The sequence below is a fragment of the Notolabrus celidotus genome, chromosome 16, assembly GCF_009762535.1.
Source record: "Notolabrus celidotus isolate fNotCel1 chromosome 16, fNotCel1.pri, whole genome shotgun sequence".
NCBI lineage: Eukaryota > Metazoa > Chordata > Actinopteri > Labriformes > Labridae > Notolabrus > Notolabrus celidotus.
In genome coordinates, this window is record NC_048287.1 from 1,496,612 (window position 1) to 1,518,468 (window position 21,857).

General features: G+C 40.5%; 2 protein-coding genes across 2 annotated transcripts; one reads left to right on the forward strand and one right to left on the reverse strand.

The window, feature by feature from the left end:
- Nucleotides 1-1,235: 1,235 nt before the first annotated feature.
- Nucleotides 1,236-12,938, forward strand: eif3i (eukaryotic translation initiation factor 3, subunit I). The gene is made up of 11 exons (XM_034705247.1): nt 1,236-1,376; nt 1,679-1,771; nt 1,864-1,951; nt 4,256-4,321; nt 4,450-4,599; nt 9,785-9,912; nt 10,192-10,302; nt 10,473-10,562; nt 10,653-10,726; nt 12,489-12,581; nt 12,676-12,938. Exons 1-11 carry the CDS (start codon nt 1,374-1,376, stop codon nt 12,755-12,757), a joined length of 978 nt encoding a protein of 325 aa, XP_034561138.1. The 5' UTR covers nt 1,236-1,373; the 3' UTR covers nt 12,758-12,938.
- Nucleotides 12,939-18,338: 5,400 nt separating this feature from the next.
- marcksl1b (MARCKS-like 1b) lies at nt 18,339-21,071 on the reverse strand. The gene is made up of 2 exons (XM_034704080.1): nt 20,643-21,071; nt 18,339-19,730 (listed from the first exon to the last, which is right to left on the reverse strand). The coding sequence occupies exons 1-2, from the start codon at nt 20,727-20,729 to the stop codon at nt 19,209-19,211; spliced, it is 609 nt and encodes a 202-aa protein (XP_034559971.1). The 5' UTR covers nt 20,730-21,071; the 3' UTR covers nt 18,339-19,208.
- Between the last annotated feature and the right edge of the window lie 786 nt (nt 21,072-21,857).

Consider the following 21,857-nt stretch of genomic DNA (forward strand, 5'->3'; position numbering starts at 1 on the left):
TGTCTCGGAGATTCTTCTGAGCTTCCGTAGACGTCCTCCTGCTGTGGACGATCTGGACTCCAGCTGATACGGACGTGCTGGACTCCAGCGGCAACAGCTTCTACGACTCACTATCACCTCTCTCTCTTACTCCCCTCTATCTGTCTTTCCAGACCCAACTCATTCGAGGCATGATGGCTGTCTAACATGAGTCTGGTCCTGCTCGAGGTTTCTGCCTGTTAAAAGGAAGTTTTTCCTCACCACTGTAACTAGCTAAATACTGTGAGGTGCAATGCTCATGATGGATTAAGGTGGGGTCAGACTGAGTCTTATCCTGTCTTGGTGTTGGGTCTCTGTTCATAATTTGACATAGAGTGGTCTAGACCTGCTCTGTTTGTAAAAGCGTCTTGAGATAACGTTTGTTGTGATTTGGCGCTATACAAATAAAGATTGACTGATTGATTGATTGAGGCCAACATTATCAGCCCCCCAGTGAATTCTGGAACATTTTCCTTAAATTCTGCCCAATGTTTGCATCATTGATAAAACTGGATATAATCAACCATTCACCTGGGTTCTTTAGTAGCTTTGGTACATTTTGGAATGTAAAATACATTGTTAGGATAACTTTATATAAAATAAAGTGAAAAATGGGGTGGTCAAAAATATTCGCCCCCATGTGAATTTTTGCTTTCAAAACACACCAGCAGGCCTGCATGTTGGGAGCGTAGTGTTCTAGAGGGGTAATAATAACATACTGCTTGACCTGAAGTGACTGAAGGTCTGAATCTGACTTGACTCTTTGACTTTGTGGGGGCAGCCCCATCTAATTAAGAGTTTAGTGCAGATGCATTAGGAGGAGGAACAATAATGTAAACATCACAGAGGTCTGGTGCTATAATTGTCCATGCACTGAATATTATTATTATATATTCTACTGTTCTGGTTGATTACAATGTGTGAATGTTCCCAGTTGGGTGCTGGCCTATTTTATAGCGTTGCTGAGACCTGTGAGACCTTTCCTCATACACCCCAATGTGTCATTGTCGGGTTCATCAGGGAAGACAGAAGTCAGAATATACATTTAAAATTTTCATTCTGTTACTGATTCAGTTAAAATAATCAAAATCTGCTGATTTGTTTTATTTAATTTCATATTACTGTTCATGTTGCGCTTGTTTTGCACTCCAGTCCACTAGATGGCGATAATGCATTAAACGATGCTTTACAACAACCCGCCGCTGAACAAAGAAAGACGCAGAAGAAGAAGAAGCACTTCCGGCTTCCTCTTCCGGCGCGGTGCCTGCTCTGAAAACACGAGTTTCCACCTTTTCTGTTTTTACTGAAGGCACCACAAACACGTTAGACTAAGTGGTAACACCTAGCTGACAGAAATGGTATGTATATTTCTTGGAGTCTCATGAGAGATATGTTTGCCCCGTATAGAGCGATGTTTCCCTCTAAAATAGTTTGAAAGCTAACTTTAGCCTAGCCTTGGAGTTAGCCTACTTACCACTACTATGCGAGCAGCTGACTCACGGACCAGTTCAGAACCAGGACAGAACCAGGACAGAACCCGACCTCTTCAAGAGACTTAAGCTCAGTCTCAGCTTTTGTTCTGATCGTATGAGACACACACTGCTCTCTGTAGTCAATCTGGGGGTCTGCCTGACTGACTGAGTCTTCCTTTTGTCCCCAGAAACCGATCCTGCTCCAGGGCCATGAGAGGTCCATCACACAGATCAAGTACAACAGAGAAGGAGACCTGCTGTTTTCAGTAGCTAAAGACACGGTGAGCTCTTTGAAAGAGGTCCTGACTGCTGCTGTGCCTTCTTACTGCACGTCTGTTGACTTTGTCCCGTGTTTCTATTTGTCCCCTTGTAGGTAACAAACGTGTGGTACTCTGTCAACGGAGAGAGGTTGGGTACCTACAATGGACACACAGGAGCAGTGTGGTGTGTTGACTGTGACTGTATCCTTTGAAAACATAATCATTATTATTATAACGTGTAATGCTTAATAGGGGTAAGTATTGGCAAGAACCTCACGATACAACACGCATCATGACACTTGGGTCACGATACGATATATCATAATATTGTGATATTCTACAACAGGGGTGTCCAAACTTTTTTCAAAGAGGGCCACATATGATGTTGTCAGAATACCTCAGGGCCAGTGGCTCCTACTGTGACGTAGTAATCCTTAAAGTTATATATGAAATCTCTATTTATTAACAATTATTTTAAATGTTTTCTCAATAAATCAGTAACTAGGTAGTCCTAAGTTCTCCACAAGCCACCTAAACATTTGCAAACTTTATCTTCTTCTGGAAAAATTATTTTCTTTAGGGTTGGGCAATGTGGGAAAAATATTGTCTCATTATTTTTCTATGGCTCATGATCTGATTTCATCACACTTCTTTTTCATGTTGTTTTTAAAACTGTTCTGACCAGCAGACAACAATTTAAGAACTAAATAATTGTTTTCCTGCATTTTGAACATTTTTTATGCACCAAATTTAGCCTTTTCTGTACAATTTCATAATTCTGATCTTGTCTTGCGTCTTCTAGTGTGTCTTCTGAACTTTTAGTGTTCATCAAGAAATTTTCAAATCATGATAAAAACATTAATTTGAAAACCTGTCAGCTTTAAGAGTTCTTGTGTTTCTTCTTTATTGCCGTCTTGCAGAATTCCCAGAGCTTTGACTTTATACAAGTAGTCCATGTGAAGCTTTTTGAAATGTTTCTGGATTGACTTTAGTTTTGTGTGTGCGCTTGAAAGAAATGTAAATGTACAGATGATTCAGAATGTAATTCATTTCTGTGCTATAAATAACACAATTTAAGATGGAAGCTTGGGGCCATAAAGTAATGGACTGTGGGCCGCAATTGGCCCCTGGGCCGTACTTTAGACATGCCTGTTCTACAAAGTGAACTCAGAAAAAAATAGAGATGATGTTAATCACACAATATTACTCAAAATTGAAAGAACAAATACAGTGTTACTTACAATTAACTTGAAAACATAAAGTGCACCAAGTTTGTCACTTAAACTACTGTGACATTAAAGCTGCTGTGAGGAACTTTTTATTTATATCAACTTTGGCACCCCATTGTGGACACAGTGATACCTCTTTTATCTTGCTCTCTACATGCAAAAGTAGTGTTTTCAACAAAAACCTCACCATGCTGACTTTTAACAGCCAGATTTATCACTTAATGTGATTATTTTCCATGAAAACAGCTGAAAAAGGATGTTTCTAAAGCCAAATGTCAATCATGTGGTCTGACACCTACCCCCTCTGAGTGGTTTACGGCATTAAAAATGACACCAGAGAAGGTATCAGTGTTGTTGTTTATGGTTTTGTTTGCTTTTTTAGGTCATAAAGAGGCATCAGTGTTGGTTTCAGTCTGTTTCTCAGCTGGTGAAAAACTCCTCATAGTGCCTTTAAACTAATGTTGCTAGTTTAAAGTCGCTTCTTCTTGTTTTTCCTTCAACAACGTACTGAAAGCATCCTAACCTGCAGCTCATACTCTTCCCAGCAAGCTTTGGACGGCTGGAAACTTCAGTACGTGCCGGAAAGCTAAATTGAGGGTGTGTGCAACGCGTTAAAAATGTAGCATACCGGCTAGCTCTGCAGCGGTGGTCATGTTTGATGCATTTTCCGTCACTATGGCTGGCTCCTTGTCTTGTAAGCCCCGTTCATCCACTGTTACTGCCGGTGTGGCTCCCATGCATTGCCCTCGACTCCACAGGTTTTGCCGGCTGCATCTGTACTAATACATCGGAGTGGTGTCTTGCAGGATGAGACCGTAAGTTGGTGGTGTTTCCGCTATATGTCACAGCAGCAAGGCAGAGCTGAAAAACGACATTTCCTTTCTCTAACTGGCTGTTTGAGCACCCTGTTTTAAATTTGAAGCCAAAATGCTTCCAAATGTCTGCTTTGAATTGTGCAGGTGTTATTTTGTCAGCCATTGTGGCTCCCTTTGCCTGCGCAATCTGACTGCCTCTACATGAAATGCCGCGGTGACATACAGCGGAGTAGCTCTTCGGCGCCATCTACCGCAGTGAAGGTGTATTTTAGTTCCAACTCGGCTAAAATATTAATTTCTATTTTTACAAAAAAAACAATATTCTATCAGAGGTCAAAGTATCGTGATATATTGCCGTATCGATATTTTGTTCACACCTCTAATGCTTACTGACATGTCGTGTCTGTGGCCGTGTTGTCTTGAGTCAAACATGTTGTGCTCCTTAACGTGATCTCTTTCAGGGGACACTAAAAATGTACTGACCGGATCAGCAGACAACAGCTGTCGGCTGTGGGACTGTGAGACGGGTTAGTACAAACATGTCTGTAGAGTACTTCAGTGTTGATGGACTTCAAAGTTTTCTCAGTCGAGGCTCATGAATGTTTCTGTTGCGAGTTAGCACCTCCGCTGATCCTAGCTCCTCTGCATCCCACAGGTAAACAGCTGGCCCTGCTCAACACCAACTCTGCTGTTAGGACGTGTGGCTTCGACTTCAGCGGCAACATCATCATGTTCTCCACAGACAAGCAGATGGGTTACCAGTGTTTCCTGAACTTCTTTGACCTGAGGGATCCCCAGCAGATTGGTACATACTTACCAACTCACACACACTTTAATTTAGTGGATACTTTCATTCTTTCACCACAAAGTCTTTGGTACTAAACCCAGTTAAAGTATTCTTTTCATTAGGGATGCACCAAAATGAAAATTCTTGGCTGAAACCGATAACCGAAACACTGAAATAAATAATTATGCCAATTATTAGTAGGGAGACGGGGAACAGTTGTAAAGTTTCACTCCTTGGATTTGATATTAAGCCATGCATTTTCTGTTATTGTTGCACAGACATTTTCTAGACTCTTTATCCTCAAATGTGACTTTGAAAAAACATCTTTTATAAGTCCATAAAGAATTAAGCTTAGAAGATGTATGACACTTTGTCATGTTTTTTTTTAAGTCAAAGGGAATATAACAACTGTTTAATACTCTAATGAAAGTAGGTTGTGAAGACAGAAAGGGTAAATGTTATTTATTTGTAAACGCACTGGCCACCCCTGCATCCATCTCGGCCTGGATCATTTCTGGTGTGCGCTGCTTTATTCCCACATCCAAGTAATGATCTTTATAACGCGGATCAAGTACAGACATGATGAAGTGCAGAGGATCTGAATAGATCTCAGTGAAACGTGTGCTGACAGACTCTAAGAGTGGACTTTTCGTTGTTTTCACTCCGTGGTCCGTCTCAACCTCTTTGCTTAGAAGACGCTTTAGTGCTGCAGTTAAAGGAAGAAGGTCTGCTACAGATGCATCAGAGGAGCTGATCTCTTTAGTTAGCTGCTCAAAGGGGGCAAGAAGAGAGGGAATGTTCTCTAGTAAGACCCTCTGGTTTGAAGTGAATATTGCTGGGAACTCGTGATCTGCGCTGCAGGACTCGCTTTTGCACAAACCATCCAGACGCAGTTTTTGCTTGCGTCATCACAACATTCTGTTTCGGCCGTGTTGTTTCAGTGTAAAAAGTGTTTCGGACGAAATCCGAAAATGCAGCTTTGGGCATTCCTAATTTTCATTTGAGAACACTGATGTTCAGCATGGTACATAACTAGGGATGTAAGGATATATCAGAAGACGCTAAACAATCGATACAAATAAGGGTGGTATAGAAGCTTAGTCCTGTACTAAAGCTGCCGGTGTGTTTTGATTTCTCCCTGGAATGACTTGGCTGACGCGTTGTACTGTTATATGTTTGTCCATACCATACCATTCACTGTAGTTGTTGAAATAACTGGTCTGAGGCGTAACTTTGGTTTGCAGCACCATACAATCCATTTATTTCATCACCGTACGAACAGTTAGACAGCGTCCACAAGTTTCTCCTTCATTGCACGTACAAACATTTTAGACACGGTTCTCCATGCCGACGTAGCGTCACAGCATCTAACGTAACAGCGTGACAAGGCAACAACGTGACAACGTGATAACGTGACAACGGTCAAAAACCAACTGCCCTTCCGGGTCAAGACACACATCTGATACCCAGGCGGTGACGTACTTTTATACCTGTGCCCTTAATGAGCAAAACGATGACACCTTGTGGCACAATAAACAATGTGTTTCACAGCTTGACCCAAAACATGAATCTGGCTCTTACAGGTGGATTAAAATCGATTGAACAACATTTGTATCTGGATATGATTTTTAAACGGTAGAAGGCGCTATCTGTATTATACTCAGCTTGTTCAACATCATGAAGTCTCTTGTCTGCTCTCTCGTCACTCGCTGAGTGGAGGTGTTTTAAGTTTAAAGCATGTTTCAGAATCAGCTGACTGAAGGTGTTGCTCACAGTGGAGACGCTCAGCTGGGGGCTGCAGCTGACTGACAGGTCTCCACGAGCGCTTTTTTTCTCCGCTGGACTGATTCTGACCCGGTTGTGCTCCCGGCTGACACCTGACCACGTTTAAATGATTATTTTTCTCAATAAGAAGGAGAAAACTGGACACTGAGTCTGAAATCTGATTCTGTTCAGTTGTCCTGTTGCAGTAAATCCACATGTTGTAGTCTGAGTCTTCACTCTATGACCATGTGTCCACAGAGATTATTTATAAGCCTGCTCCTCACGTTGATATTCAGGGTGTTAACATGTTGAACACCTCAATATGATCTGTAGCTGTTTAATACTGTCAGTAATATACACTGTGTCAGGAAGGAACATTTGATTTAGGGGAAAAAACACATTTGTCATTATTTTTGACATGGGAAGCATTTACGTTTTTGAATGATTAAACGATTATTGATCGTTAACATTTCCAAAGATTGATAATGGAAAATACTTGAAATTTACATCCCTAATTGACCTTATTTGTTTTAATATTTAATACTTTCATTTTGGAATCATTCACTTTCCATTTCCCTATAATCGTTGTGAAATTTTCCATCAAGGTATTTTTGTACGGTTAGTTTTTTTCAAGGTGCTGAAAAAAAGTGTGCAGTGGTTTAATTTGAGTTGCAACACACCTTCAAAATGAAAAGGGATGACTTTGTTTACAAAGAAATATAAGAACAAATATATATCCCAACTGTCCATATCTGAGGACTGAAATAAAATAATAGTTATTTAAATTTGAGTTTAATTTCGGTTTTCTTGAAAATTGTTAGAGAATTGTGAGTGAATCATATCGTGAACCAAAAATCGGGACTCAAATCGTGGTTTGAGTGGATCCTTACATCCCTAGTACTGAAAGATAAAAGCATTATTTTCATTTGGTATCGCCGTTGTTTAGCAGGGGAAATAACATAAGCTAATGGCAGATGAAATTCACATATACTCCTAGCCATCTTCATGCTGCCTTTCTTCTAAGTGCTGGAGTAAAAGCTCCTCTTCAGGTTGTGATAATACATTAAGAAGATGGAGGAGCAATCCTTGTAAGTCGTTCCATAGAGATTTATATTGTTGCTCGCACCGTGTTTTTTTTTTGTGACGTGATTCTCAACGTGGAAGAGGAAAGCAAAATTAGGGAGGGATAAAAAGAGAGACTAAAGAAACAGCAGAAGAACAAGAGAGTGAGCCCCCTGTCATCATGTTTGGCCTGTTCAGAGATGTAACAGCTCACAAAATCACTTTTCTACTCCTCACTTAGCTATGAGTAACAATACATCTCCAATCATCTAAAAGTATATCACTGTAAAAACGCTGACACAACTCCAAGTATGGAAACAGACCGTCACATTAACCCAAACTTTTTTTTTTAAAAACCTGAGCGTCACAGTCTCTTCTATAAAAAGTATTTTTTTTACCTCTCAACTAAGAACAACTTCAGTTACAAAGTTGGGACGCCGTGCACTAATCCATTATTTAATAGAAAACAGTTCAAAGGCAATAAATCAAATGTTGAACCTGAACATTTTTATTGTTCTATGAAACGATCAGGCTCATTTTAGATGTGATGCCAGACACACATTTATAAAAGTTGGGACTGGGCATGATTAGTTGAATCAGTTCCTCTTTGAACAACACTCTGTAAATGTTGGTGAACCCAGGAGACCAGGTTCTGGCCTTTAAAGAGAAATGTTGTCCCATTCTTGCCTGATAGAGGATTTCAGCTGCTCAACAGTTCAGGGTCTCCTTTGTCGTGTTTTTACTTTCATGATGCTCCAAATGTTTTAAACCGAGTCAGGACTCCAGGCAGACCAGTTCAGCACCTGGACTCTTCTACTACAGAGCCTGAAAAAGATCTGGATGGCAGACCTGAAACGATGTTCAGCATTAATGGAGCCTTCACAGATGTGGAAGCTACCCATGTAATGGACTCTTATGATCCCCATACCATCAGGGACACTGGCTTTGACCTGTGAGCAGATAACAGCTTAGACGGTGGTCCCTCTAAGAAACCAGGTACTTAAAGATCGACAGCAGTTTGTTTTGTAAAAGTCTCAGTTTCTAATCTCACTATTACCCCTTTTCGACCAAGGTAGTTTCAGGGCCAGTTCGGAGCAGCCCTCTATTGAGAACTGTTTTTTTCGTGTTTCGACTGCGAGTGAACCGGCTCCCGGCCGGGAAAACCGGTTCAATAGCGGCTCCAACTCTTTGCTGGTCTGGAACCTCAAACTGCTTATGTCAGGGGCGGGGGTGCTGGAGTGCCGAGATCAAAAACACCTGCCAAACGTACTCGCCATTGTCCTGCAGTGAAAAAATAAAAGAGACTAATGGATTCCAAGGCAAAGCAGTGGTTGGCCAAAGAGACAAGCTGCTGTTGTCTGCCATCGTTGTTGTTGTGAGGAAAAGTTCACACTAGCGCTGCTGGGAAAAGCGGTCACGTAAATCTGACGTCATGATGTGCCTCTTGGTTCGCGAGTTCAACCAGCTCCGAACCAGCGTGAGCACCAGCCAGGAAATACAGCCCTGTTCATGTTGGTCAAAAAGAGGTATCTGTGGCCTCCTCCAGGGCGCAGGTCTTGGCCATTTGTTATTTTTTATTTTAACGTATGACCTCTGACCCCTGTATCATCTCTCAAAGTTTGAATGGAAACGACACAAGTTTCCCCTGCATGCATAAAGACCCTCTGCACTATTATCAAAGCTTTAAACAAAGAATGGAGTCAGCCTCCTCACTAGATGAAGTCCCAATAAATGATTGTGTTTCTTAATATTGATAGTGTTCACTTGTGAACAAGAGAACTTGAGAAACAACAGATCTTCCTCCCTGATGCATCGTCAGAGGAGAACCAAACACAGAGTGTACAGAGATGAGCATCCAAATAACGGTCCAGGGTTGGTGGATCAGTTGTGCAGTAGCGTTTTTAGTTTGGCTATGTAATGATAAAAAATAAAGAATAAAATGGACTCCAACTTTTCAGACGACAACCTCAGGTTGTACTGAAATGTATCAAGGTTTGGAAACATCAGGAGGTTTTTCAGACAGTGGGATATATCTCAGAGAGCAATGGACACTTGTTTCAGATGAAGCCAAGAACACAACTTTACCAAATTCATCTTCCCAGTCTTTTTGGATTCATTGATCGGTGTGTCTTTGGAAGGAAACAATGGTAATATTTTTTAAAAGAGGCCTGACGAGGCCTTGATGTTGGTCTTCACAGATGTTTTGAAAGATCTGTCTGTTTTCAGTTTCCCCTCCAGTCTCATTTATCTCTGGCCTCACATTTAATCCCTTAATGTAAATGTTATGTTAGAGTTTGTCACTCGTCTCATCGGCCCGTTATCATTTAGATGTTCCAAATTGTATTCACGTTTTATCTCCCCCTCTCTGTTTCTGCAGAGGACAACCAGCCCTACCTGTCCGTACCCTGCAGTGACTACAAGATCACCAGTGCTGTGTGGGGGCCTCTGGGAGAGTTTGTCATTGCTGGCCATGAGAACGGGGAGATCAACCAGTTCAGTTCCAAGGTGAGACAAATGCTCTCTGTCTTAATGAAAGAACATGTGATTGTAGACCTAATCCTTTAATACAAATCTGATGTTTGTTTGGATCCCAAACCAATTACTATAACAGAACACCTGCAAGCAAACTGACTGACTCACTTCTCATGTACTGCTTTCATTAAGAACATTATGTAGACCAAGCAAATGTCCAGTATTCACAGTTTCTGACAGACGGATCCAGTATCTTGACTCAAAGGAACTAAAGTTAATTGTAACGTAATGTTGTGACTGTGTTTCTGACAGTCTGGAGACGTCCTGAAGAAGATTAAAGAGCATACCAAGCAGATCAACGACATCCAGACGTCTCTGGATCTCACAATGTTCATCACTGCCTCCAAAGACAACACTGCCAAGGTCAGAGGCCCGTCTGCTCCTCTGGCACTCACACATCTCAACACACAGTCTGGTTTCTATGAAGGACCAGAACTTATGTGTTTATACATCATCCATGTAATCTGATTAATCTTGTCTTGTAGCAGAGTACTTAAATCCTAAATGTGTTTGTCTTCTGTGTGTCATTGAAGCTATTTGACTGCACGTCTCTGGATCACATCAAGACTTTCAAGACAGAGAGACCGGTCAACTCTGCAGCCATCTCTCCCATCATGGATCATGTAAGTGTGCAGTGTAAAGACTGCCTCTTAAACAAGTAGGCTTGCTCATTGAGTGAACGTTTGGTGTGTGTCTGTGTGTGTGTGATGCAGGTGGTAATGGGTGGTGGACAGGAAGCCATGGAGGTCACAACTACCTCCACCAGGATCGGCAAGTTTGAGGCCAGGTGAGGAAACGTTGTTCTGATTACAAACGTCCTAAATGTCCTCTGTAGCACAGACAGCTACTCATGATTGTTGTCATTGTTTCCACTGCGCAAGAGTTCAGGCTGAGGCTTGTATACATACTGTTAAGGTGCATTTGGACCAAGAGTTCCAGGGTCTTTTAGCCCCAGAACTACCTTACCCTGAACTAAAAGGTTCCTGTGCCCCCATTGTTGTCTGCGTTTCGACCGCGGGCTGAAGTCCTGGAAAGATTGTGCAAATCAGGCCAGTGACGTATGGAGAAAAAAAAAAAGTAAATGCACTACACCACCAGACCAGTAGAGGGCAGTAAAACAAAGAGGAATGCCATTCATCACAGATGACACCATAGAAGCAGACGGACAGGCAGGTATCATTATGAGCAACACAACAGTTAGCCTGTTAGCATGAAGAGACTCAGCTGGTCTGTTTTAGATGGTGCTATATTTCATCACAGATGGATTCACTGAATCAACACGTGAGAGGAGATAAGCGCGAGTAGCAAAGACGTTACAACACGGCTTTAAAATCCTTTTGAACTAGGGAGATTATCTACCCCTGAACTAAATTTAGACCCTGGTTAGGCCTTCTTAATATAAATATGACAAATGTTCAATAACATTTGATATAAATAAACCTGAAGTTACACCTCCCAAACACTGGAAAGGGGGGCGTTAATGAGCCTTAAATGCTAGTTGCCACCCAACATTAGACAGAAGAAGAAGACTGCATTGAACAGCCAATCATGTTGCAGGGTTAGAGGTAGGCGGGGATTAAAGACATTAGGAGCTGAATGTAAACACAGCTGAAACGAGCAACACTGAAGAAAACTGAAAAGCTAGCAGCTGAAAGCAGAGTGGTTAGTCTGACACTGAGTCGACTCTGCGTTAACTATTAACTTCATACACTTCATTAAATCTACTTTCAGGATGTGGGTAAAGGAAGAGCACAGAGACTACTTCTGCTGTGAACACGTTTAATGTCCACCGTGACCGTAGGACAACTGAACACTGAATGACCGTGATGCATTCACTGCACTGTGGGAAACAACATCACTCTGCCTGTAACCCTTAGTAACCTTAAAGGGGAGAGCACAACTCAAAACAATATTCTAAAAAACTCATACACAGAATACAATTTTATATATCTTTGTTTTAAATTTAGATCAAATGATGGAAATAACCTCAACCTGAGAAAAATAAGAATTACAAACTAAAACTTCACAAAAATCTCATCTTCCATTAAAGACCTGCTTCCTGTTAGCACCGTCAGAAATGATGGATTCAAGAAGTTTATCAGAAAACTAAATCCAGATCCAAACTAATAAACTGTCTTCAACTTTATCTCAGGAGCAAAAATCTGACTTTACATTTAAATGAAATAACGATTTGATATTTATCCTGATAATTATCGATATCGCCTGATGTGAAATGTTATATCCTGATAACATCAGTTTCTATATCGCCCAGCACTAACCCTGGGTCCACCGGTCGAAATGCACGTAGTTCAGGGGTAGAGTCCCTCTGGTGGAAAAACGCCTTAACTCAACTCAACTTTATTTATAAAGCACTTTAAAACGACCACAGCTGGAACAAAGTGCTGTACATAAATAGACAAACAACGCAGGCATAAAAACAATTAAAACACAGGATAATAAAACAATAAAAACAATAAAACAATAAATAAAAACAAGCCATACTGACTTCAGTGTCTCAGCAGTAACCTGTCGTTCTTCTTTCTCATCAGGTTCTTCCATGCAGCATATGAAGAGGAGTTTGGCAGGGTCAAAGGTCACTTCGGTCCCATTAACTGCACGGCATTCCATCCGGATGGCAAAAGGTAGGAGACTTCAAACACAGTGTTTACAAGTGTCCGGTAGTCCGTCATGTTTCTCACTGCTTACGTTTCCTCGTCCTGTGTTCTTTGTTTACAGTTACAGCAGTGGAGGAGAAGATGGATACGTAAGGATTCATTACTTTGACCCACAGTACTTTGACTTTGAACTTGAGGCGTGATGTCTCTGCAGCTTCAACCGACACCACAGGAGATTGAAGGAAGACCAAATGCATTTTTTCACTGGCCCCCTCCCTTCTTGCTCTATATCTAAAGAATTCTGATACATTTGTAAGCCGGAGATGTTGTTTGCCTGTAATCTGACACACACTGATTACTTTAATTAAAGAGAAGTCATTTCAGTCACGTGTGTTTGTGTTTTTTATTTTAAGCCCTTTTAAAATAATTCCTTTTAGATTGAAGATCCCCAGTCTAAAAACAATCTTACTCTAAATGTACCTTCTCTTATTCTCAATATATCTGATTCTACACCTACAGCCTACACCTGACATGCAATGTGACGTGTAACAGTAAGCAGAATCTGATCATTTGCAAATCATTCAAACCCTTTATGTAAAAGAGAAAACATAAAAACACTATTCACATGTTGAAACTGAGAATTTAAATCTTTATGGACAATAACACTCGTCTCAACTGTTTTTAAAGTTCAGACGAGGAATGTTTTCAAACCTCCCTCTATACCAGCACTACGTACTGATTTGGCCTAAATTCAGTATGTAGTATGTGAACAAAAGCACAATCTGCAGTATGTCAAAACTCCCCGGATGTCTATTGATTCAGGAACATGTCTCAGTCTGCAGTGGACCAGTCTCCATCCCGTGCTGTTTCCCACAATGCACAGCACTAACGTTCTGCTTCTTTTTACCGTACATGACGGGGCGCTCAGTTTTTATGTGCTATGAAAATTATTAAATTCCATATAAACCACTTCTTAACTTTTTAAATCATCAGTGATGCTAAAGAAGCAGTTTATCTATCAGCTTGGCCGTTATTTACTTCCACTTTGTGAAACCGGAAATCCAGCGCCACCTGAACCAGGATCCTGCAGACCAGATCCAACAGAACAGTCAGACTACAGACTACCTTCAAACAGTGTGTAGTACGTACTATAGATCACATCAGTAGGTAGGATGTAGCAAGCAGTTTCCAAAAAAGCCGTCTCACTTCAGGGTTGCTGACTGTCACACCTTCACAGCTTCGAACCTTTTCACTTCATCTCTCTAAAACCAAAAACCCTTTAAATGAGTTCAATGCTACATTTCACTTTCGCCAGAGAGATGGTAATAATGTGTTTTGACCGTCCAGCTGTTCAAGTAATGATAACTAGAACATTTTATTTCTTAGTTTATTTGACAGGGGCCATGCAAAACAAAAACTGTCAAGCCAGAGTTAGCTATAAGCTAATTTTCATCTGTGGTCCCTGGGCAGGAAGATGTTAACAAATGTACAATACAAACGATAAGAAAAAAAAAAAAAAACATACTAGCATTTAAAACAATACATAGACTACTCAACACAGTCAATCACTAATAACAACACATTTAAAATGACATTTCATTGTCTCTAATTTGATGCATTCAGATGATCACATGATTGTTTTTCCTTGAGCCATAATTTCAGTGTACTTTTAAAAACACTGAGGTTTGTACAGTCTCTAATGTGGGTCGGGATTGAGTTCCATTTTCCTGCTGCTCTGACTGAAAATGCAGACTGTCCAAATGCAGTCTTCCTACGTTTAGCTGAACAGTCTCCTCTTGTTGATGCCCTGGTCCCCCTAAGATTGTTCCTGCAGAGTAACACACATTGTTTAAGTGGTGGTGGGGCCTGATCATGAATTAATTTATACATCAGACACTTATCTACATAACAAAAAAAAACTGTCAAAGGTCATTAAGTTATATTTTGTAATGATTCTACAGTGGTGGTACTTCCTTGGTTTTTTATCTAGAGTTTTCAGTGATTGTTTGTAGAGGGTGTATAATGGTTTTAGAGTGCATGCTCCAGCCTGAGACCAGCTCGTGACACAATAAGATAGATGAGAAAAAAATCATTGAGTGCATGTACAGTTCAGCAGCGGCATGACATGTCTGAAGTTCATAAGGCTGGCTCTTACATTTCTGCAGACATTTTTTACATGTTTCTTAAAATTTTGATTGGAGTCAATTGTTCCATCCAGAAACTTGAAATGTTGAACAATCTGTATTACCTCTCTGTTTACAGTCATATCAGGTTGAGGTGTATTGTTTCCCCTGATAGAAAAATACATTCCGACAGTTTTGCTCACATTAAGCATTAGACAATTGTGAGTTAGCCAATCTGAGACTTTGTTTAATGCTGCAGAGAGTTTGGATGCAGCTTGTTCTCTTGTTTTAGCATGGATATAGATAACTGTGTCATCTGCGTACATTTGGATCTGTACCTCTGGACAGATTAGGGGCAGATCATTAATGTACAAACTAAATAAAATTGGCCCTAGGATTGATCCTTGCGGCACTCCAACATTACAACTAGTAAAAGAACATGAACACACAAGTTAGAAATAGTTAGAAATAATAATACTAAAAACAACAATAATAATAATTCTAATAATAATAGTAATAATAATATTAATAGTAATAATGATATTAATAACAGCAATAATACCAACAATAGTAATAATACTAATAATAATATTGATGATAATAATAATAGTAATATAATAACAACAACAACAACACATTTTATTATGTAAGGAGCAAAGTTTTCAGTTCCTTGTTGAAGGAGTCTTTGGTTTGGGGTGCTCTCAGGTGGTCAGGGAGGGCATTCCACAGACGTGGGGCAGCTGAGTAAAAGGCCCAGTCTCCCATAGTGTTGAGTGTGGTTCGAGGGCAGTGGAGGCGGTTGCTGTTGGTGGAGTGGAGGGTTCTTGTAGTGGTCTGTGGGTGTAATAGTTCTTTCAGGTATGTTGTAAATGTGAGATAGATATTTATCATGAGTGAACTCTCAAAACCTCATGGTCCAGTTCACTGTGCACGTGTGCAATGAGACTTGTTCTGTTTTATGTTTCAGAGTAAAAGGGTCAGAACTCCAGACACACTTGTAGTATAAAGAAAAACTATCCATCTCACCACTTTCATCCCTCTCTCTCTTCATCTCCCTCTATCCCTCTCTCCAACTCGGTCTCAGCAGATGTGTGTCTAACATGAGTCTGGTCCTGCTGGAGGTTTCTGCCTGTTAAAGGAAGTTTGTCCTTGCCACTGTAACTTGCTAAATGCTGCAAAGTGCTGTGCTCATGGTGGATTAAGATGAGATCAGACTGAGTCCTGTCTGTAAGATGGGACTGGATCTGATCCTGTCTTGATGTTGGGTCTTTGTTAACAATAGAACATAGAGTACGGTCTAGACCTGCTCTGTTTGGAAAGAGTCAGAGGATAACATTTGTTAGACATGATGATTCAGGCTATCAGTCATTTCAGCTCCTCTGAGATGTGCCTGAAAGAATAAACACCTACCTTCATGAACTTCCAGGTCATGGCCACGAGGTGTCAGTGTAAGCTGGACTCTGTTGAATGAGAAACACTGAACCTCTGAGTTGTCTGTCTCAGAGTATCACAGTATCCAGTGTAAACAGAAGAGTAAAATTGATAAATGCAGAATGATGCAAAGCTCCTATTAAAGGTTATTGTTCCTGTAGACGTCCTCCTGCTGTGGACGTTCCAGACTCCAGCTGATACGGACGTGCTGGACTCCAGCTGCAACAGCTACTACTACTCATCTCATCACTATCACCGCTCCCTCTCTCTCTTATTCTCCTCTATCCCTCTTTCCAGACCCAACTCGGTCTCAGCAGATGTGTGTCTAACATGAGTCTGGTTCTGCTCGAGGTTTCTGCCTGTTAAAGGAAGTTTGTCCTCTCCCCTGTAACTAGCTAAATACTGTGAGGTGCAATGCTCATGGTGGATTAAGGTGGGGTCAGACTGAGTCTTATCCTGTCTTGGTGTTGGGTCTCTGTTCATAATTTGACATAGAGTGGTCTAGACCTGCTCTGTTTGTAAAAGAGTCTTGAGATCTTGTTGTGATTTGGTGCTATACAAATAAAGATTGATTGATGATTGATTGATTGATTGATTGATTGATTGATGATTGATTGATTGATGATTGATTGATTGATTGATTGATTGATGATTGATTGAGTGAGTGAGTGATTGATTGATGATTGATTGATTGATTGATTGATTGATTGATTGATTGATGATTGATTGATTGAGTGAGTGATTGATTGATAATTGATTGATTGATTGATGATTGATTGATTGACGATTGATTGATAATTGATTGATTGATTGATGATTGATTGATGATTGATGATTGATGATTGATTGATTGATGATTGATTGATGATTGATTGATTGATGATTGATTGATGATTGATTGATGATTGATTGATTGATGATTGATTGATGATTGATTGATTGATGATTGATTGAGTGAGTGATTGATAATTGATTGATTGATTGATTGACGATTGATTGATAATTGATTGATGATTGATTGATCAATGATTGATTGATGGATGATTGATTGATTGATTGATGATTGATTGATTGATTGATTGATTGATTGATTGATTGATTGATTGATTGATTGATTGATTGATTGATTGATTGATTGATTGTCTCAGGTCAACGTGTTTTATTCAGAGATCTGTATCAGACGTGGTTCTCCATTTTGGTTTCAATAATTTATAATATTAGGAAGTCCACATGAACCGTAGCTTAGAAGTGAACCTATAATACTATCACGTGAACTAGGTCAGTTCACTAAGGGCAAGGCTGCCGTTATGAATTAGGTGTGTCGAGGAAGCTGATCTTCTCCAGGAGGAAGACTGTGGATGTGAAGGAAGAAAGAGGTGTGTGTAGACATAACAGCAGTGATCTCAGGGGACTGGTGTATCAGAGGACTGCTGGGGTCCACATGGTGGTGATGTTGAACTGAAGTACCTCTGAACCATCATTATAAAATGACACAGGTGATGCATTGAGGGGTGCAGACAGTGGATCATTTTCACCTCAACTCAGTTCAAAACAATGCTTTTGCTTTTTTTTTTGTATTTAAAAAAAAAAAAGTATATATATATATATATATATATATATTTGTTTTTAAATGCCTTTTCTTGTATTGTAGCCAGTTTAGTTAATTTTATATTTCCTCTTTGCAGCTGACATAAATTTAGCACTTCCAACTGAGACTGAAGACAAACCTCTGGTGTCATGTTAAGGTTTCCTTCCTGCAACAACCAGGGGGAAATAACTCTCCAGTATATGCTAACTTTAAATGACTATAGCTTTGTGTGTTCAGTGATAACATAGAAAAATTCTCCTTGACAAACGTAATCCACAGAAATCAGCTGGTATTACCAAAGTCCCACACACTGTATATGAAAGAGGATATCTTATTGCTCATGAGCTTATTCTGTGGTTTCAGATTCAGTCTCATGTTAAATTAAATTCTTCAGTTTATTTGATTTATTGCTTTATACTTGATGTTTTTTCCACTATGACAATACCAAATCAATCCTTAAAGAAAGGTTGATCACTGACTTGCTTCTCCTGTGTAAAACTATAATTTAGACAATGACCTTTGACCTTTCTTTGCTCTGGATGTAATTTTTCACCTCAGTTCCTTAAACATCTTTAGATCTGACCAACAGGCTTCATAAACCTCATCAAAGTACCACACGGTGGTATAAATAACCATAAAGACTTAAACTGGCAGGTAACCAACATTTATTACTATTGTCAACTTTACAATAAAACCAGTAACATCTGTCAACATTAGCAAAATAAAGAACAGAAATCAATCCAATATATTTACAGAGACAAAGCAGATTCAGGCTTAACGCACAACAGAGAAACAAGTCTGCGTCATAACAAACTGCAACAGTGAACAGAGCAAGCGTAAGTGTTCTCTTCTCGTAGTAAAAATCAAAATCTACTTTTCTTTAACAAACAAGTAATAGCTTTTCTGAATCTGTACCATGGTTCTCTGTAACACACCACAAAATACTTCAAATTCCGTTTGGAACATGGAAATGTAAAAAGTTAGCGAGTCTCTTTCTTGAGGTTTCTCTTTTTTTCTTTTTAGAAGTCTTTAAAGTGGTGGTGGTGTTCTAGTGTCTCCTCCAGCTTCTTCTCTTCAGGATGGAGGCGTCTGGATCTGCAGATGTTGAGTGAGGAGATGCTTGGCCGGCATTCTTTCATCCTTCTGTACGTCATGGTGTTTTGAGCCTGCATCCTAACCGTTACAATCCATTCTCCACAAAGCGAGCGGCCCACAGCCTAATACCCGGTCCTGATGTTAAACAGTAACCAGGGAAGTGATCTAGTGAATCTAGTCTGTCGTCTTGTTATCACGACGAAAAGTGGCACGTCAGAGAAGTCTCTCAAATACATGTGTATATATTTACATATACATATATCAATATACATATGTATACATATACACACATATATATAAATATATATATAAATATATATATAAATATATATATATATATATATATATATATATATATATACTCTTATTTTTTTCTATTTTGAAAAACAGTTCTTCCAGTTCACTGTTGAAGGTGGATCACTCTTTCTTTTCAGAGGGAGACGCGGTTGAACTGCTCTCCTCTGTTGGTTTGATGGCCTCAGGGGCTGGAGCTACCGCCTCCTCCTTGGAGGCCTCCTCCTTAGCTGGCCCCTGATCAGCCTCCGGAGTCTGGGCTACAGCAGCAGCAGCAGCCTCCTCCTTTGACTCCTTCTTCTCCTCTGCGGCAGCACCGTTCTCTGCAGGCTTCTCCTCAGTGGGTGTGACGGCTGCTGCAGCCTCCTCTTTTACAGCCTCACTCTTCTTGCTCTTCTTTAGATTCAGTTTGAGTTTGAACGTCTTCTTCAGGGAGAACTTCTTCTTCTTTTTGGGTGTCTCCTTCGCTGCAGTCTCTTCATCAGGTTTGACTGCCTCTTTATCTGTCGGTGGTGCAGGTTCAATGGCATCGCCTTCTGCAGCGGCTTCAGGCTCCTTGGCTGCCTCAGCAGAGCCATTGGTTGCAGCGGCATCCCCATCAGGCTTTGCAGAGACATCTCCGTTGGTTTTCACGTGTCCATTTTCCTACAAAAGGTTGTGACAAAATAGGTCATGTGTTTCTCAACGTTCACCCTCTAACAGCTACAGGGAACCCTAAGTCAGAAACACAGCTCTGCACATGCATGAACTGAAGGCTGGGACACATTTAGATGACAATAACTTATTTCTTTTCAAGGCATCCTCGTGCTCATGAATAAACCACCGTGTCGCCTGGCTCAGAGGCGACGCCTTGCAGTTCCCACATTTGGCGATAGGCGGCGGTAGCGCCTCATAGACAGGCGAGGGTACCAGACAGACAGCGGTCTAACAAAGAGGAGGCTGAGCTGACTGATGGAGACACCAAAAACACATCACAGTACTCATTTACTCTAGTGGTTCGGCCTAGGATTTAAACTGAACAGGTACAATTAATGCCAAAATGAAGTATACTCCTTCCTCTCATTAAAGTAATTATGGTTTTATTTTAGATTAAAAACCCAACAGGAGGCAAAAGTGCCATATGTATAATAAAATGTGACTAACAGCACTTAAATCAAATAAAGACAGTCCTAAATACCGAGGCGACCAGGGGACAGTCAGGCTTTTGTCTCAGGGAGGAGAGGTAGACTGCCTACGTGCGCTCAAACTGCCCCCCTCCCCCTTTAGACAGGCACTCACTTACTCCTGCTGAATTTGGGTTAGGTCTCAGTCATTAACACAAACTATCAGCTGTGAATATAAATTCTTCCCTTCACAGAGTTTATTCTGGTGTTCTGAGAGCAGCCCCTGGGTTAGAAATAGCGATGCCATAAAGCCCCCCCAGACCTCCTTAATATGTCCTCTCATTCAAGTTGAATCAACTTAGACTAAAAAAGGCAGTGTGAGGAAACTACCCCTCATGTCTCCTCCTGCTCTGCATTGAAACAGGCTGATGTCTTGAGGATGGAGCTGATTTACCTGTCCGTTGGTTTTGACAGCTGAAGCGTCAGCGGCAGCAGCGCTCGCCTCCGCGGCTACATCTCCCTTGGATGTCTGGGATCCCATTGTCTGAGCTGAGCTTCTGATTCAAAGGAAAATTAAAAAGAAAAACTTAAAAAACAGAGCTTTTCGGTTAATCCAAGACCAGTGTAGATTATGGATCCACAGGTAAAAGGGTGAAAATGTCTGCTCTCAGGATGACAGCTACTCGCCCGGTGGGTGGCTGTTTGGGAGTTACAACCCCTCTATAAAGGGACCCTCTGAACTCAACACTGGTTGATCGCAACGGTTCAACATACAGCAGATTCAAGGCGCCACCCGTGGGCGGGACATGCTGAGAAGTGACCAATCAGTGGGCTCAATAAGGACAAGTCTTGCCAACTCTGGCAAATCCCATGTGTCTCCCTAACAGGAGTCAGGGTTGTTCAATCTGAGAAACACAGACATGGCAGCAAATAGAAGATAAATAGATTTAGTTTAAATCATGTTTTTACCATTAAGTCTATTACTGAGTGAATGTGTTCATTTACATTTGAGTTAAACAAGAGGAATGTCACATTAGGACACATTGAAAGTTACTATTATAATGACACTATTATCATTTTGTCTTTATGTGATCATAACTATGTGAGACCTGGACAGTACAAGTCTATTTAGAATATCAGACCTCAAAAATACAAAACGTCTTTAACTCTTGAATCACCCAACGGATTTTCTTTTTGGCATCATGGTGAGATGGTCCCTCTCCATCTAAGTGTGTTAGGTCTCTCTCTCCTTCTCTCTCCCTGTCCCTTTGTATATCCTTATGTAATCTTTCTTTCACTTTCTCTTATTTATTTTTTTTATTTTTTTTTTGGCCCACCTAGGTGTGCACGCCCTCTTTTACAGAACATGATATTAGCTGTCAATAAAAGATAGGCCAGAGTTCTAAGAGGGATGGTGATGGTTGCATGCACACAGTCACAAGCACAGAAGAAAAGGGTTTTCTTTCTTTTCTTTTGCTGCAAGAATAAATTGCATGAATATTTGACAGTTTGTGACAAACATGACACAAACCAGAAATATATATGCAGACAAGAGGAAAGAAAGAGCAAAAAAAAAAAAAAGATTTAGTTTAAATCATGTTTTTACCATTAAGTCTATTACTGAGTGAATGTGTTCATTTACATTTGAGTTAAACAAGAGGAATGTCAC